We start from the raw sequence: 16,082 nt of genomic DNA, 5'->3' as shown, positions 1-16,082 counted from the left end.
ATCATATTGCCTATTGGTACAGTGGTGAGGATTTTTGCTTTCTTTACATTAAAGTATAATTCATTTTGAAGGCTAATGTCTTCATTCTTTTTCAGTAAATGCTTCAAGTCCTCTTCCCTTTTTCTAAACAAGGTTTTGTCATCTGTATATTCAGGTTGTAGATGAGTCTTCCTCCAGTCTTGATGCAATTTTCTTTATATATTCAATATTCTCACATTACTTGCTCATCATACAAACTGAATAGATATGGTGAAAGGATACAATCCCTGATGAATATCTTTCCTAATTTAAGCCATGTAGTATTTCTTGTTTAATTATAATCATTGCTTTTGGTTCAGATACTGGTTTCGCTGGTGGTTGTTGTTGTAGTGTACCATCGTCAACCCTTTGGCAGGCTTTCAAAGACAGTTAATTGCACAGAAGGAGATAGCCCATCCTTCTCCCACAGAGCAGCTGGTGGATTCAAACCATGTGCCTTTGGGTTTTCAATGCAGCTTTTTGCCGCTAGGCCACCAGAGCTCCTTGGTTTCACAGGAGTAAAATTAAACATTATAGGATTCTCAGTCTTCTCAATGTTAGTCATAATTTTTTATGATTCACATAGTTAAATGTCTTTGTATAGTCAATAAAACATAAGTAAACTTTTTTCTGGTAATCTCTAATTAGAGTCTGAAGATTCTCACCACTTGGTCAATTGGCAGCACCATGACAGATGGAGAAAAGATTTAGATTATTCACAATTTCAGCTTGTTTGGGTCCGCAGTCAACACTCTCGGCACCAGCAGTCAGGAAGTCAAAATAATTGCATTAGGAAAATCTGCCACCAGGAACCTTTCCAGAGTACTAAAGAGCAACAATGTCAGTCTAGAGACTAAAGTGCACCTGATTTCAGGCCATGGTCTTCACTATTACTTGCTATGCATCAGAAAGCTGTATGATGACTAAGGATGACAGAAATAAAATTGATGTCCTTGAGTTGTGGTGCTGGAGAAGAGTATTGAGTATACCATGGACTGACAAGAGAACAAACAGGTGTTTGTCCTGGAGAGTGTGAATCTAAGTTACTCCTTGGAAACAAGGATTTTGAATCTCTATCAGACATACTTTAGGCATATTGTCAGGATGGACCAGTCCTTGGAGAAGGGCATCACATATGGAAGGATGGAGGAACATAGCAAAAGAGGAAGACCCTAGAGGAGATGGAATGACACAGTAACTGAGTTAATAGGGGGTAGGTATGTCAGAGACAGTGAGATTGGCTGAAGACAGGCAGAATTTAGAGCTATTGTGCAGTATCTCTATGAATCACAAGTGACTCTACAGCACAACAACAGTCTCTAATTTCAGTCAAGATCCATGTGACATCAACAATAACTATTGTTCCATACTTCTGAATCCAGCTTGAATTTCTGGCAATTCTCTGACAAGGAACTACACAAATCACTGTTTAATAATCTTAAGCAAGATCTTATTTGCTTATGATATTGTCCTCAAAGCAGAGCCTTCCATGATGATAATGATGTTGTTGTGGTTGTTAAGTGCTATCAAGTTGAGTACAACATAGCAATCCTATGAACAACAGATTTGAAACCTGTATATCTTGGCCATCCTCGTTACTTCTGACATACTTGAGTCCATTGCTAAAATTACTGTGTCAATCCTTCTAATGAAAGGTCTTCCCTTCTTACTCTAATACTCCATGTTTCCAAGCATAATATTCTTTCCAGAGAACAGAGCCTCCTAGCAATATGCTCAAAATATGTCATATGAAGCTTCATCGTCCTTGCTTTAAGGAGCATTCTGAATGCACTTTTCCCAAGACATTATCTGTTTATTCTTTCAACAGTCCAGTTCAGTAATTTTCTTCAATACCACAATTTAAAGGCATCAATTCTTTTGCCCTCCTTATTTATTCTCCCACTTTCAGAGGCATAACAAATGATTGAAAAGACCCTGGCTTGAGTCAGAAGCACCTTGGTCTTCAAACTAACATCATCGTTCCTCTGAACCTTAATGATGTAATGGATTAAAGCTTTTACCCAGTGAGGGACCTTCATTTATTGATGTGGCAAGACTGAAATTGAGGAGAAACAATTGCAAATATCCATTAAACTAGAACATGGAATGTATGAAATATGAACCTAATAAGTTTGGAAATTGTCAAAAACTAAATGAAATGCATAAAGAATGTCATTGTAGGCATTGAAGTTCTGAAATGGATTTGATAACGTCATTTTTAATAAATTATATTATCTACTATGCTGGAAACAGAGAGATTTGGTGGCATAGAGGGTTAGGAGTTGTACTAGCAATCCAAAAGCAATCTACTAAGCTGTCCCATGGGAGAAAGATGGACAAGCTCTTTCTGTGCTATTTCCAATCTCTGATAATCTACTGAAATATCACCTATGAGTTAGGTTGGACCCAAAGGTAATTAGTTGAGTTTGTCTGAGATTCTGAGAATTATAAATTTAAGAGGAATATTGTCACATTTATCATTTTTAAAGTTTCAAAAAATGTCTTAAAGTAAGATTTTGTTGGTGATAGGATCCTATCCATATGCATAAAAGGAAGACCTGTTATTCAACTATATAACACCAATGAAGAACGTCAAAGATAAATAAATTGAGGTTCTCTACCAATTTCTGCCATCTGATATTTATTGAAATGCATGTAAATTATCGCCTTGGTGACAGAAATGAGGGCAGAGATCGCATGATAGACCTGAAGTTAGAAACTGGAAAGGAAGAACTCACTTGGCATTTGTCACCAAAAGACCTGAAGTTCAAACTCAAGCTTCAGGTTGCAATTCTGAAGGATGCTATGGGCAAAATTTTGAATGGTCCATGAAGCATCAAAAGAAGATGGAAGAAAAACAGAATCCTCTACCAAAAAAGCTGGCTGACTTAGAACCATTTCAGGAGGTAGCATATGACCAACGGTACTAAAGGAAGAAGTCCAAGCTGCACTGAAGGCATTGGCAAAAAAGAACTCTCCAGGAATTGATTGAATGGCAAATGATTTGTTCCCGTAAATAAATTTAGCCTTTAATGTGCAAACTCACTTATGCCAAGAAATTAGGAAGACAGGTATCTAGCCAACCAGCTTGAAGAGATTCATATTTCTTCACATTCCAAAAAGTTGATCACAGAAATTATGGACCATTGTCAGAATTCTGTTTACCAAAATTAAATCCCTGGGATTTAGGAAAGACTCAGTGGCTATTGTGAACACCTTTAATAAAAATTTACCAATGGAAAGGAAAGGGAACGTAGATTGATTAGTTATGATGAAAATTTTCAGGTTAACTATCTCTCCTCTCACTCTAATTACAACCAAATAAGATGAAGCTCACAGCTGACCTCCAGTGGGATTCCAAGGCTGTAAATGACACAGGAGAGGGGTCCTCCACACAGAAGCAGCTGGTGGATTTGCCTCCAACAGAGGTGCTCCTGTGGAGATAGCACCACTTCCTATAGACTAGGCCACCAGAGCTGAGATAAATGTACATGGCTGCCTTTTTTAATGGCCTAATTGTCACAGTTGCTGTGAAGCTGAACACTGTGACACTGATGCGTCAAATGTGATAATGGTTACCCATGGTTACCCATAGTGGACAGTGTTTGGTGGAGCTCCCCAATTTAAATAACCTTGGAAGCAGGAGTGGCATCCACTTCCAAAATAGCTTGTCTCCGGAAACCCTATGAACTTGGAGAAATAATAAAGTTATACAAATGTTTAGGTCTTTCATTCATAGGATCACTATGAGTTATCTGTGACTCGATGGCACTTAACAACAACAACAATTGTCAAATGGAGTCTTCAGACCTTATCTAGCCATTTTAGAATGCCAATAGTCGTATTTGTAACACGTATACTCATTTTCTAATATATTTTTATAATCAAACCAATTATGAAAATATAACTCCCATTAGTATAGTTATTACTCCTTGCCTCTTTTTTTAATTTTATTTTCTTTTATTATTTGTGAGTGTGTACTGTCAAATCGGATCTGACTGGTACAGGAGAGGATTGTCCCTCCTTCTCCAGCATAGCATCAGGTGGATTCAAACCGTGTACCTTTGGGATTGCAGTGCAGCTTCTTGCCACTAGGCCACCAGAGCTCCTTAACTCCTTGCCTCTTACCAGATAACCAACACTCTCAGGCTTCATATTTCTGTCAGTTTAAGATGAAGTCCTGAATTGACCCCATCACATATTGTTGTTGTTTGTTGTTATGTATCATAGAGTCGGAACTGACCCATAGCTGACCCTCTGGTGGGTTTTCAGAGGCAGTTAATCACACAAGAGGAGACTGCTCTTCCCCCTCCATTGGAGCTGCTGGGGGATTCAAACCACGTGCCTTCCGATTGTAGTTCGGCTTCTTGCCACCAGGGTCCCCTCATCACATATTAAGTTGGGTAAAAATATACCTTAATTTAAAAAGAAAAAATAAATCAAAAGAAACCTCAAACCAAACCAAGGCAATAAACTCATTCGGTGTCCCAGAAAACTGTCTTTCTGAAAATGTGTACTTTCTAAATACTGTGTCAAAGTCTGGCTTAGGAGAAGTTTATCCTCTTTAGGGTAAATCCCCTATGCCTGCTCCCTGCTGCTGATATAAATATGTTGCTCTTAATCTAGACTATTACCTTTGAAAAATCATTCTAACCCTAGAGTTTTGAGATCTGATATCCTCATCCTTGAGGAGATTATAAGTTCCTAGCTAAGTGCCAAGTTTGAAGAACTTGAAGCAAAATTTGACGTCTTCCCTTCTCATTTATCAGCAGGTACAGCAATAAGAGCAGCTAAAAACAGCCATTGTGAATAATCTCTTACCGATACTCAATAGTACTTGTGCTCCTTCAGCTCTAATAGAGTCTGGATGCCTCGATGGTTCGTCACGAACTATAATACAAAAGAAAAGAAAACAAGATGATTTATGTGTCACCTTCCTGTCACAAATCCATAGATGGAGTCCAAATGAGAAACCTATGCCAAAAATAAAATAATAATAAAGTTTAAGATTTTCAACAGGGAAAAAGAAGGGGGGGAAATTGCTTGTGCTCAGACTCTCATAGGGTACATTAAGTTTGGCTGCCTGTTGCAGAGAAATCTGTGGGATAGGCAAACATTCTGTCAGTCCCAATTACCTCGCTGGCCTTGTTTTTATTACTTCAGGCCCTCTGCTGTCTGGCATCAGCGCCCTGTGGCAGCCAAGATCCCAGCCAGCTGAAGAAGATTGAGAGGCAAGCCTTGCACTTCAGCCTGTGAACTGTCACTCTGCATCTCTTTAGCCTGGTGACGGGGAATGGCTTTCCAATGGTCTGTCAGTTTGATTCCTGACTTGCCAGAGCAGCTGTGTGTACAAAGGTCTTTAAAAAACAACACAGAGGGATCCTGATCTAGTCTACCAAGTGATGACAAAAAACAGTTATTGCTTAAGGGGGAAAAAAGTATAGTAACAATTAAGGGACAAAATTAATTAAATCATTGTGTGACCAATAACAGAGAAGTGGGGGGAAGTCACCATTCAACCTTACGATTTAACACAGTAAATGATCCGTGTAGAACTGAACTTGCAATTAATTCTACCGAGTTCAATTGCACTGGTTGAAAATACACATTGAGTTAGTAGTTTCCTTTGGCTTCCATTATATCCAAGACTAAGGGGGTTTTGAGATATAAGTGATATCAACTCATTTGTGAGCTGCAAAGTAAGAAACTTTGCTTATCCATGGCATTTTTCCCAGGGTTAATATCCTTCTTACTTCAATTACAGAGTCATTTAAAAGATCAACCAAAGATTAGTACCACAGCATATTTTTCTTCACTGCTTTGATGTCAAAGGTGGAAAGCAAAGGTTTGCTTCACTGAAAACATAATGCATTTTAAAACTCTGAGAGTAAGGGAGAACAGAGAAAACACCATGACCATGAAGTCGACAGAAATTGAAATCACCACTGCCGTGATTTTCAACTGGTTGAAAGGGTTATTTCCTCGGTCTTTTCCCTCAAAATGAACATCATTACTCTGACTCTGTCTCTAAGTACCTCTCCAATCCCACATCACAGGACATACTAAAAGTACACATAAGAATGGATATTAATATATATAAGACATATAGGACTGGCCACCCAAAGGGTCAGTTTGTCATACTACAATGACATGAGTTACTGTCATGCTGAAAGCTATGCCACTAATATTTAAAATATCAGCAAGGTAATATATGATGGCAGATTTCAGACTAAAATAGAATAGGAAGAAAGGTTTGGGGATTGATATATAGCCAAAAATTAGCCAATAAACATCATATGGGTTGTAATAGAACTTTGCTCAATTTGCTTGCTTTTGGACACATCATCAGGAAGGATCAGTTCCTGTAAGAGGACATAACGTTTGGTGAAATATAGGACCAATGAGAGTGGAGAGGTGCTTAGTGAGATGTACTTGTGCAATGGCCACAATGGACTCAAATGCCATCAGGAGGATGATGGGATGGACAGTATTTTGGTTTTGTATCACTTGTTTTGCTTCAGAGAGTTGGACAATGACTAGTGAGGATAGAAGGAGAATTGATGCCTTTGAGCTGTGGTGCTGGAGAAGAGTATTGAGGGTACCATGGACTGCTAAGAAAACAAACAGATTCATCCTGGAGGGGGTTAAACCAGGCTGCTCCTGGGGGGAAAGATTCTGAGGCTTCATTTGACATACTTTGGACATTTTATAAGGAGCAATCAGTCTTTGGAGAGGGACATCATGCTTGGAATGGTAGAGGGACAGCACAGGAGGGGAAGGCCCTCTATGAGGTGGATTGATTCAGTGACTGGGATAATTGGGATGGGAGTGTCAGAGACAGTGCGATTGGCACAGGACAGAGCAGAGTTTAGGGCTGTTGTACATAGGGTCGCTATGAGTTGCAAGTGACTCTAAGGAACATAACAGCATATAAAATTATTATGGCTCAAAATCAGCTCAGTAGCATCTGTCTCTCTGTGTCTTGAATACTGAATCAAAACAATCAGGAAAAGAGCATGAAGCTAGCAAGTCTGTGGCCATAGCCATAAGATTCTTCATATAATTTGTCTGGCTGCCAAAATTGCCCAAGAGAACGGTCCAGAAACTCAAGAGCCTGGGCAATGAAAAGTGCCATAAAGACACCAACACGCCATGGCATGAATAAGCCCTGACTAAAACCAGCTCTATCCCACTAGCAGCTCCTCAGAAGAAAGACGAGCAATCCCCTCTCCCTGGTCATCTACGTTCTATTTCTTTAGGATCTTGCCTTTTTTTGCTGTGTATTTGTCCAGTGTTGATATACGATGACAGAGAGGCAGGAAACGTGAAATTTCCTCCCTACATTCAGCAAATTTTATTGACTTTCTATTTTCCCAGCAATAAGACAAGCATGCTCAGATGAGTATAGGTTGGAGGAAATAGAAAGGGAGAAGAATGAGTAGGTTAGCTATTTTGAGAAAATTATAACATCCATAAGACTTAATTGCACAAGTTTTTGTAGAAACAGGCACCAGAACAAGCAGAATAAATTCCACTTGGACAGAGTACTGTTGATGTTCCTTTATATTCTACAACAGTTGCCCCAACCAAACTGTGGGCTCCCCAGTCACCCGGAGGACTTATATTAGTGTGACTTTCTCCACCCAAAATCTCATCCCTTGTCGTTTCATGCTAAATAAAACTTGTTTAATTCATTCAAAGTAATAATGCTAAACATTTTGTAGTAATATTGATTAAAAGTGTAATAATTTACTAACTACTTTACCAGGCATGTTTCCAGATTTTAAAGTTAAATTATGTATAAAAAAAATTGCTCCAAGAGTAGCTTGACCAATGAGTTTCTACATGATCACTGTATGGAATTTGGAGATAATTTTCATTTTTAAGAACCATCAAGTCTATCACAACTCATAGTGACCCCACGTACAACCAAGAACAAAACTCTGAGTTATCACACACCATCCTCAAAATCACTGTTTATGCTCATTGTTGCAGTCACTGTGTCAATCCATTTATGTGTTTCAGAGATGTTGTTGTTGTTGTTTTGTGCCATCAAGTTAAGAATTACCCATAACAATCCTATGAACAACAGATCTGAACTCTGTCCTATCCTGTGCCATCCTCACATTTTCTGACACTCTACAGCCCATTGTGGAAGTCACTGGGTCAATCCACCTGGTTGGGGGTCTTCCTCTCCTTCATTGACCCTCCACCCTTTCATTTCCCTCTCCAAGAAATAGCCCCTCTTGGTAACATGCCTTAAGTATGCGAAGGTGAAGCCTCATCATCCTTGCCTCCAAAGAGCATTCTGGCTGCATCCTCTCCAAAATATTGTAAATCACAACAAATTGTGGCTAACCCTGAGAAGAACACTTGATTGTACTCATGTAAAACCTATACTCAGACAAGAAAGCAGTCCTCTAAACAGAGCAGGGAAACACTGCCTGGTTCAAATTTAGGAAAGGAGTCAGTCAAGAATGTGTCCTATCTCGATACCTTTTAAATCTATATAAAGAACACATCATTTGGGAGGCTGGGTTTTATGAGGAGGAACATGGCATCAGTATTGGAGAAAGACTCATCAACAATCTGCATTATACAGAGGACACAACCTTACTTGCTAAAATAGGAGTAACTGAAGCACTTGCTATAGAAGGTCAAGGACTGTAGTCTTCAATATGAATTAAAGCTCAATATCAAGAAGACGAAGATTTTTACCACTAGGCCAGTTGACAGCACCGTGATGGATGAAGAAGACATTGATGTTGTTAATGGTTACAGCTTGCTCAGCTCCATAGTCAACACTCCTGGCACCAGCAGTCAGGATATCAAAAGATGAATTTCACTGTAATCTGCTGTCAGGGATCTCTTTAGGGTACTGAGAAGCAATGATGTCAGTCTAAAGATAGGTGTACCTGATCCAGGCTAAGGTCTTTGCAATTACTTGCTAGGCATCAGAGAACTAGACAATGACCAAGGATGACAGAGGAATTGATGTCTTTGAGTTGTGGTGTTGGAGAACCATATTAAAAATACCATGGACCACTAAAAGAACTAACAGGTCTGTCCTGAACAGGGTGAAACCAAGTTTCTCCTTGGAGGCTTGAATTTTGAAGCTCTGTCTCATATACTTTGGGCATGAGGCCAGAAGGCACCAGCCCTTGGACAAGGACATCATGCTTGGAAGGGTGGAGAGAAGAGACAGCACAGTAGAGGAAGACCTCAGATGAGATGGATTCATGCAGTCAGTAACTACGGCAATGAGGGTAGGTGTGTCAGAATCAGTGAGACTGGTTCAGGATAGAGCTGACTTGAGAGTTATTGTAAATAAATTCGCTATGAGTCACAGATGATTCAATGGCACATAACAACAACAATGTTTAAATATTGAAGCAATCACAAATTTCCATCAAATTCATCTTCTTTGATATGTCTTACAGGCCATTTGAAATCTGCATGCATTAAAAATTAAAGAATATTAATAGGATAGCATTTTAGCTATTATACTGAATTCTTTTACAAAATAAGCATCTCCTTTTTGCTTTTGTCTTTAGAGTTATAATTTAGAAATAATTAGTGGATATGTGCCACTATATTTACTGTAAGAAAATATCAGTCTCTACAGAGAATTTCTGAACAGAGAATTTCTGAGTGTATTTCTTAGAAAGTCCACCATCTGAAATCATCACAGATCTTCTCTGGCATCCTCTAGTTGATGTTTCATGTCTAAAAACACACCTAATCCGAAAACACTACTGATCTTCAGAGACCTTGTACTTTATCTTTCACCATGATTACAATTTCTAATCTAACCAGCAGCAGTTCACATTGAACTTTGATCTAAATGATCAATAGCTATGTGCAACCCATTAGACACTGGAATATTAAATGGATTTTGAAAAAGGGCTGTACAAATGAAAAGCATATAGTTATCATCTATTAACATATATTGAAGCAAATAATGCAAGAATGCAAAATGTGTCATATACAACCTATTATAATTCCAATGACCAAACAGTTAAGATTAGATCTTGTGTTTTACATATGGATTAGGACCAAGGTATCATTTATGTCTGTAAGTGTTTATTATGAATAATCTTGGCCTTAGGTCACAAAGTAGATAAATTTGTGAATAAAATACATTTCATTTTTTATCTTACCCACTTTTTTATTTATTATTTGTGTGTGTGTGTGTGTGTGTGTGTGTGTGTGTGTGTACTGTTAAATCAGATCTGACTGGTACAGGAGGAGATTGTCCCTCTTCCAGCAGAGCATCTGGTGGATTTGAACTGTGCATCTCTGGGATTGCAGTGCAACTAGTTGGCACTAGGCCACCGGAGCTCCCTTCTACCCCCTTTTTTGTTTCCTTAAACACGAAAGTTTTTCCGTCTGCTTGTTGGTAATAGCCATGGACAGTGACTGAAAGAATAATTAAAATAAATTTGAAAATAAAAACTTCCAAACAAGTAGCTTATGTTTCATGTTTCCTCCATTAAAAAAAGAACTATCCAGTTATAAAAGTATGAAGTCTGTGATTATAATGTATAGAAACACAATCTCATGTCAAAAAGATAGCAATATATCTCCCCAAAGAGTCTATGAAAATTACATCCAATATTTTAGAATACAGTCCTTGAAAATGTTTTTCATAAGTAACCTGAATCTTAATGCCGTAAGGTAGATTTACTCAAGTAACATTTCATGGCGTGTTTGTTTCCCAGACACCTATCTCCTTCAAGTCAGCCAAGGACCCATGACTGCTATTAGGTCAATAAGGTGGAGAAGCCACTTCCAGGTCTTGTCTTTCAAATCACCTCATCCTTGTTGCTTTGGTTACCTTGGAGACACTTGTTCCAAACACTTAGCTATAAAATACAAGGAGTAGCATCCTACAGCTCTGGACTTTGCATGAGCCGAACAAACTCTTTCCTTTTAGAGGCCACTAAGGTTTCTGAGTCTGTTTGCAGCTATAACATAGCCAATCTTATTTCTATTCAGACACTGATTTAAAAGGTCTTTCAAGTACAAGTATTATGAGATGCACTTTCAATGCATTTGATTGTATCTCTCCACCACTCCATCCTTTTCTCCTAGCTTCATTCATTCCTTCTTTTCATTGAACAGTTAGATGAATCATGACTAGCTTGCTGTCTTAGTGGACTATAGATTACTGATCTTCCTCCACACTTACTCGAATCTCCCTCTCATTTGATCCTTCCTCACTGATAGCTTTCTGTTCACTCAGAATCTTGATTGTTAAGCTCTCTGCTTAGAGCCAGGAGTATGTAGGGACAAGTAATTCTCAGAACTCTGTGCACCATTCATTGTGTTAGAGAGCGTTTCCTCTTCCCACCATGCTCTGGTGATATGTATATCATCTTGTAGAAAGCTTTGTGCATCTGTTTGTCACCTGGGCAGTGTGTGAAGATCTGAAAAGTTAGAATTCCTGCTTCATTAGATTTTCACTATGTTGAGAGAAAGGATACAGGGCTTTTTGCTCTGGTCTTTATGGGGCCAGGCATGGGATCTCTGGTAACTGCCTTTACCCGTGCTGCTTACCCTATAATTGCTTCAATGGGGAAGGTGTTTTTGTAAAGAAAAAAACAAAAAAAACCCAAACAAACAAACAAAAAAAAAACCACACACACAAACCCAACCAAAATAACAAAGATAAAAGCCAATTGTCATAGTCTATTCCAATTCATGGTGCCTCCATGTCAACTAGAACTGTACCATCAAATACTCAATGGCTGACTTTTCAGAAGTAGATTATCATACCTTTCTTCCAAGGCAGTCCAAGGTGGATTCAAACCTCCAACTTTCCAGACAGCTACTGTGCTCACCACTTGTGCTATGCTAAAAAAAAAAGGCACTCTAAAGAACTTCCTCCTTCCATTCCCCATGTTCTGTGTGCTTCAGCTTTCTGAGCACTTATTTCATGAAAATTCCCTCACACTTTGATTTTGCACATTAATGCTCCATGCATGTTTGTGTATGTGTGTGTACTATGATGAATGCTTATCTCACAGGAACAATTTCAGCAAACTTGGCATGTAAAACTAGAGTCTTCCAAGCAAGATAAAGATTAGTCTGACCTTTCTTGCATCAATTAATCAGTATGGTTACACCGCAGCTTTACCTTTTAACCTTGGTGTTTCCACAGTGCAATATTAAAAGATTATTTTTGAGGCTGCTCTGTTTTCGATATGGTTAAGAACAACCCTCTGTCTGAGCACTTTGATAAAGTGTCAGCGTAAAGGCAACACAGAAGGGAAGGGAGGTTTTTACTGTCTTTATCTCAAATGGCTTGGCAAATCTGTGACTGGAGGCACAAAGGGGGCAAAGTTGGCTGATTGAAATTAACTACTGGCTCCTACTTACCATTATTGATGAGTGTTTGACAAGCGGAATCATATAGTCTGAGTTTCAGTTAGGGAATATATTTATGTTGTTATTTGTCCCAATAAGTCATAGAATCACTTTAAGGTGCAATTCAATAGAGAGCAATAGTTTTGGTTTTCTGCATGTTTGGGGATCCTGTGGTTCTAGATGCCCATGTGATACAAGTTAAAGTAGAACTGAGGAGTATTCTTTGCTATAACCTTGGGCAACAAAACCAAGCCTTCTCCTCAAATAATACTGGTGGGTTAGAACTACCAACAAGTAGACTAGCAAGCAAGTGCGAATCATTTATGCAATCTTATCTTGTGTTAAGAATGTAGGCATTAGTGAAGAAAGCATTGGGCAAATATGGCCCTGCTGATGTGGAAGACACCACCGGAAGTGGGGCTGCAGACAGTAAAGATGACGATGACATTGATCTCTTTGGATCTGATGATGAGGAGGAAAGTGAGGAAGCAAAGAAGCTAAGAGAAGAGCGCCTTGCCCAGTATGAGTCAAAGAAAGCTAAAAAACCTGCACTAGTTGCCAAGTCATCAATCTTAATAGACGTGAAGCCGTGGGATGATGAAACTGACATGGCAAAACTAGAAGGATGTGTCAGAAGTATTCAGGCAGACGGCTTGGTCTGGGGCTCTTCCAAGCTAGTACCTGTGGGATATGGTATTAAGAAGCTACAGATACAGTGTGTAGTTGAAGATGATAAAGTTGGCACAGATATGCTGGAAGAACAAATAACTGCTTTTGAAGACTATGTGCAGTCCATGGACGTGGCTGCTTTCAACAAAATCTAAAATCCTTCTGCTTGCAACAATAAAAACTTTAAAAAAAATAAAAGAATGTAGGCATCAATAGTCTGTCCTCCATAATTGGAGCTTACTCCTACCAGCAACAGAAGGGTGTGCTTAATTGTTTCTGGAACCCACCATTGCCACTATCCCTCCTGCAATTGCACGTGTGAAAATTTTAGACGTGGTGAAACAACAAAGTATTTCAAAAAGTGACTCCTTCTTTCACTGAATGCATCTCACAGCAGAGAGCACAACCATTGCACCTTCTAGCAGGGCTTTACAGACAGAAGAACTTGCTTATTCAGTTCTAGAAGAAGCTTAGTGTTTGTCTCATGGTAGAACTTTAAAATCTTTTTTAGCATAATGTCCCCTTCCAAGGAATAGCTACTCCTAGCAATATGCCCCAAGTATGAGAGATGAACCTTCACCCTATTTGCCTCCAAGGAGCACTCTGTCTGCATTTCTCCCAACACATAACCACTTTGGCAGGCCATATAATATTCAGTTCTCTTCTCCAACACTACAACTCAATTACTTATACCTCAATCGTCTCTATCCATTGTCCAACCCTCATGAGCATAGAAAATGTTTGAAAAGAATATCGTTTGAATCAAGTGCACTTCAGCCTTCAGAATGCCACCCTTGCTCTTCAGTATTTTGGAGAAGTCCTTTATAGCAGTCTTGTCCAGTGTAATAAATCTCCTGATCTCCTGACTGCTGGTAACAAAGGTACTGATTGTTGACTCAAGCAAGTTGAAATAATTGACAACACCCATATTTTTATCATGGTGTTGCCTATTGGCCCAGTTGTGAGGACCTTTATTTTCTTGATATTGAGATGTAATTCATATTGAAGGCTGTAGTCCTTGGTTTTCTGCAGAAGCATTTCAAGTCCTCACTTTCAGCAAGCAAGGTTGTGTCATCTGCATAATGCAAGTAGGTGATGATTCTTCCTCCAATTCTCATGCCACATTCCTCTTCATAAAGTCCAGCTTCACAAATTATTTGCTCAGCATACAGAAAGGATACAGACCTAGAGCACAACCTTCTAGGTTTTAAACCATGTGTTATTTCTTGCTCTGTTTATGCAATAACTTTTTCATCTAGCTATAGGTTTGAGTACAATTAAATGTTCTGGGGTTTCCATTTTTTCTCAATGTTAGTCATAATTTGTTATGATCCATAGAGTCAAATGCCTCTACGTGGTCAATAAAACACAGACAGACATTCTGGTATTCTCTGCTTTTAGCTAGGATCTGTCTTACATCCTAAATGATATGCTTGTTACCGTGGTCAGTTCTAAATCCTTCATGAATTTCTGGCTGTTCCCTGTCAACCTAGCCATTTTTTTAAATTTAGCAATATTTTGTTTGCATGTAATAAGAATAATATTGCTATAAATTCTACATTCAGATTACTAATGTATGCTTGCAACTGTTTCTCCTTATATTGAGTCTTGCCCCATCAGCAAATGAAGATCCTTCTTCACTTGAATGCTTTACTCCACTTCAGTAAGGTAGACTCTATTTGAAGAAGTAGCTCTTCCTTAGGCAGTAGCTTCAACCCACGAGCTTGTCTTCTCTATATCAGGGGTGATGGTCCACTGCTATTAAGATGGTCTTCAAAGGCTGTTATTTCAGAAGTGAATAGGCAAGCCTGCTTCCTAGTATGTCTTAGTCTGGAAGCTCAGTTGAAACCTGTCTACCTTGAGGGACACTACACGGTATTGTAAATACCCATGCCATAATTTCCAGCATCATTCTAACATGCAAACCACCACTGCACAACAAACTGATAAGTGGTGATGTGAGGAGTTTGCAGACCCTAATAGATGTTTACTCTCTTCTCAATGCTGTCTGGATTGCAGTCTTTGTCTGCAACTCATTGTAAAATCCATAGGCATGTGTGCTGTATAAGTGCATAAAAAATGTGTAATCTAGCTAATAGAACATGAATAATAGAAAACAAATCTAAAGTATGAATAATAGAAAACAAATCTAAAGTATGTGGAAAGACAACACTATAGAACACCATCTTAATGCTTTTATTTGTGGAAAATATGGTAAGAATTTCATTCAAAATAATGTAATAAGCTTGAATTGTATAAGAATATTTTTAATTGGAACACACATTCATGAAGGGCTAGATTATGTTTAATATTCCCCAAAACAAGCCTGTCAAAGCATATTTAGTATAGTTCTGCCAATGAGGCCGAGGAGTTACTGGTGTCTTAGGCTGGCTGTGCTGGTACTGGTTATGGAAGAAAAAAGACTGATGGAGCCTGACATCTAAGACAGTACAGAAAAGTCAAGAGATTCAAGGCTGAGGGGCAATAATATTCTGCTTTCTTCTCTTCTGCGAATCTGCCTATGGAGAGCAAAGAGCTCTAGAAGTACAAACAATAATTGAGAGTAATCCTGTAAAGAGATCTGTAATGTTGGCCCGTGGTTTTCTGCCACATATTATTGTAATGCCTCTTTTAGGGTTATTCTATTACAGAAGATTGTGGACACAAATATACATCTTTAGAAACTGCCTTTGACCTAAATAAGTTCATATTTTGCTTAGATAGCAGTCTTAGAAATGTGATTCTTTAATAGAATGAACAGACACAGGAATGCAAGGAAAAGTAACAAAGTACATTTTTTGCCTAATGGAGTTTCAAAGATTAAAAAGAATGATAATTGTCTGTGTGGGAGTGCGGAAATGGGCATTCTCCTTCATTGCCAGTTGTTTGTTGTTGTTGTTATGTGCCGTCGAGTCACTTGCGGCTCATAGCTACCCTATGTACAACAGCCCTAAACTCCACTCTGTCCTGTGCCAATCACACTGTCTCTGACACTCCCATCCCAATTATCCCAGTCACTGAATCAA

The 16,082-nt window shown here is 38.7% G+C and overlaps 1 protein-coding gene across 1 annotated transcript; it reads left to right on the top strand.

Annotated features, from left to right (window-relative positions):
• The first annotated feature begins 9,278 nt into the window (after positions 1 to 9,278).
• Positions 9,279 to 13,213, top strand: LOC102850366 (elongation factor 1-beta-like). The gene is made up of 2 exons (XM_006880813.1): positions 9,279 to 9,284; positions 12,741 to 13,213. The coding sequence occupies exons 1-2, from the start codon at positions 9,279 to 9,281 to the stop codon at positions 13,209 to 13,211; spliced, it is 477 nt and encodes a 158-aa protein (XP_006880875.1). The 3' UTR covers positions 13,212 to 13,213.
• The last annotated feature ends 2,869 nt before the right edge of the window (positions 13,214 to 16,082 follow it).

Source organism: Elephantulus edwardii, unplaced genomic scaffold (assembly GCF_000299155.1).
Source record: "Elephantulus edwardii isolate Elephantulus edwardi_28Jun2011 unplaced genomic scaffold, EleEdw1.0 scaffold00010, whole genome shotgun sequence".
Taxonomy (NCBI): domain Eukaryota; kingdom Metazoa; phylum Chordata; class Mammalia; order Macroscelidea; family Macroscelididae; genus Elephantulus; species Elephantulus edwardii.
The sequence above is the reverse complement of the archived record's forward strand: the minus strand, read 5'-3'. Positions and strand labels throughout refer to the sequence as shown.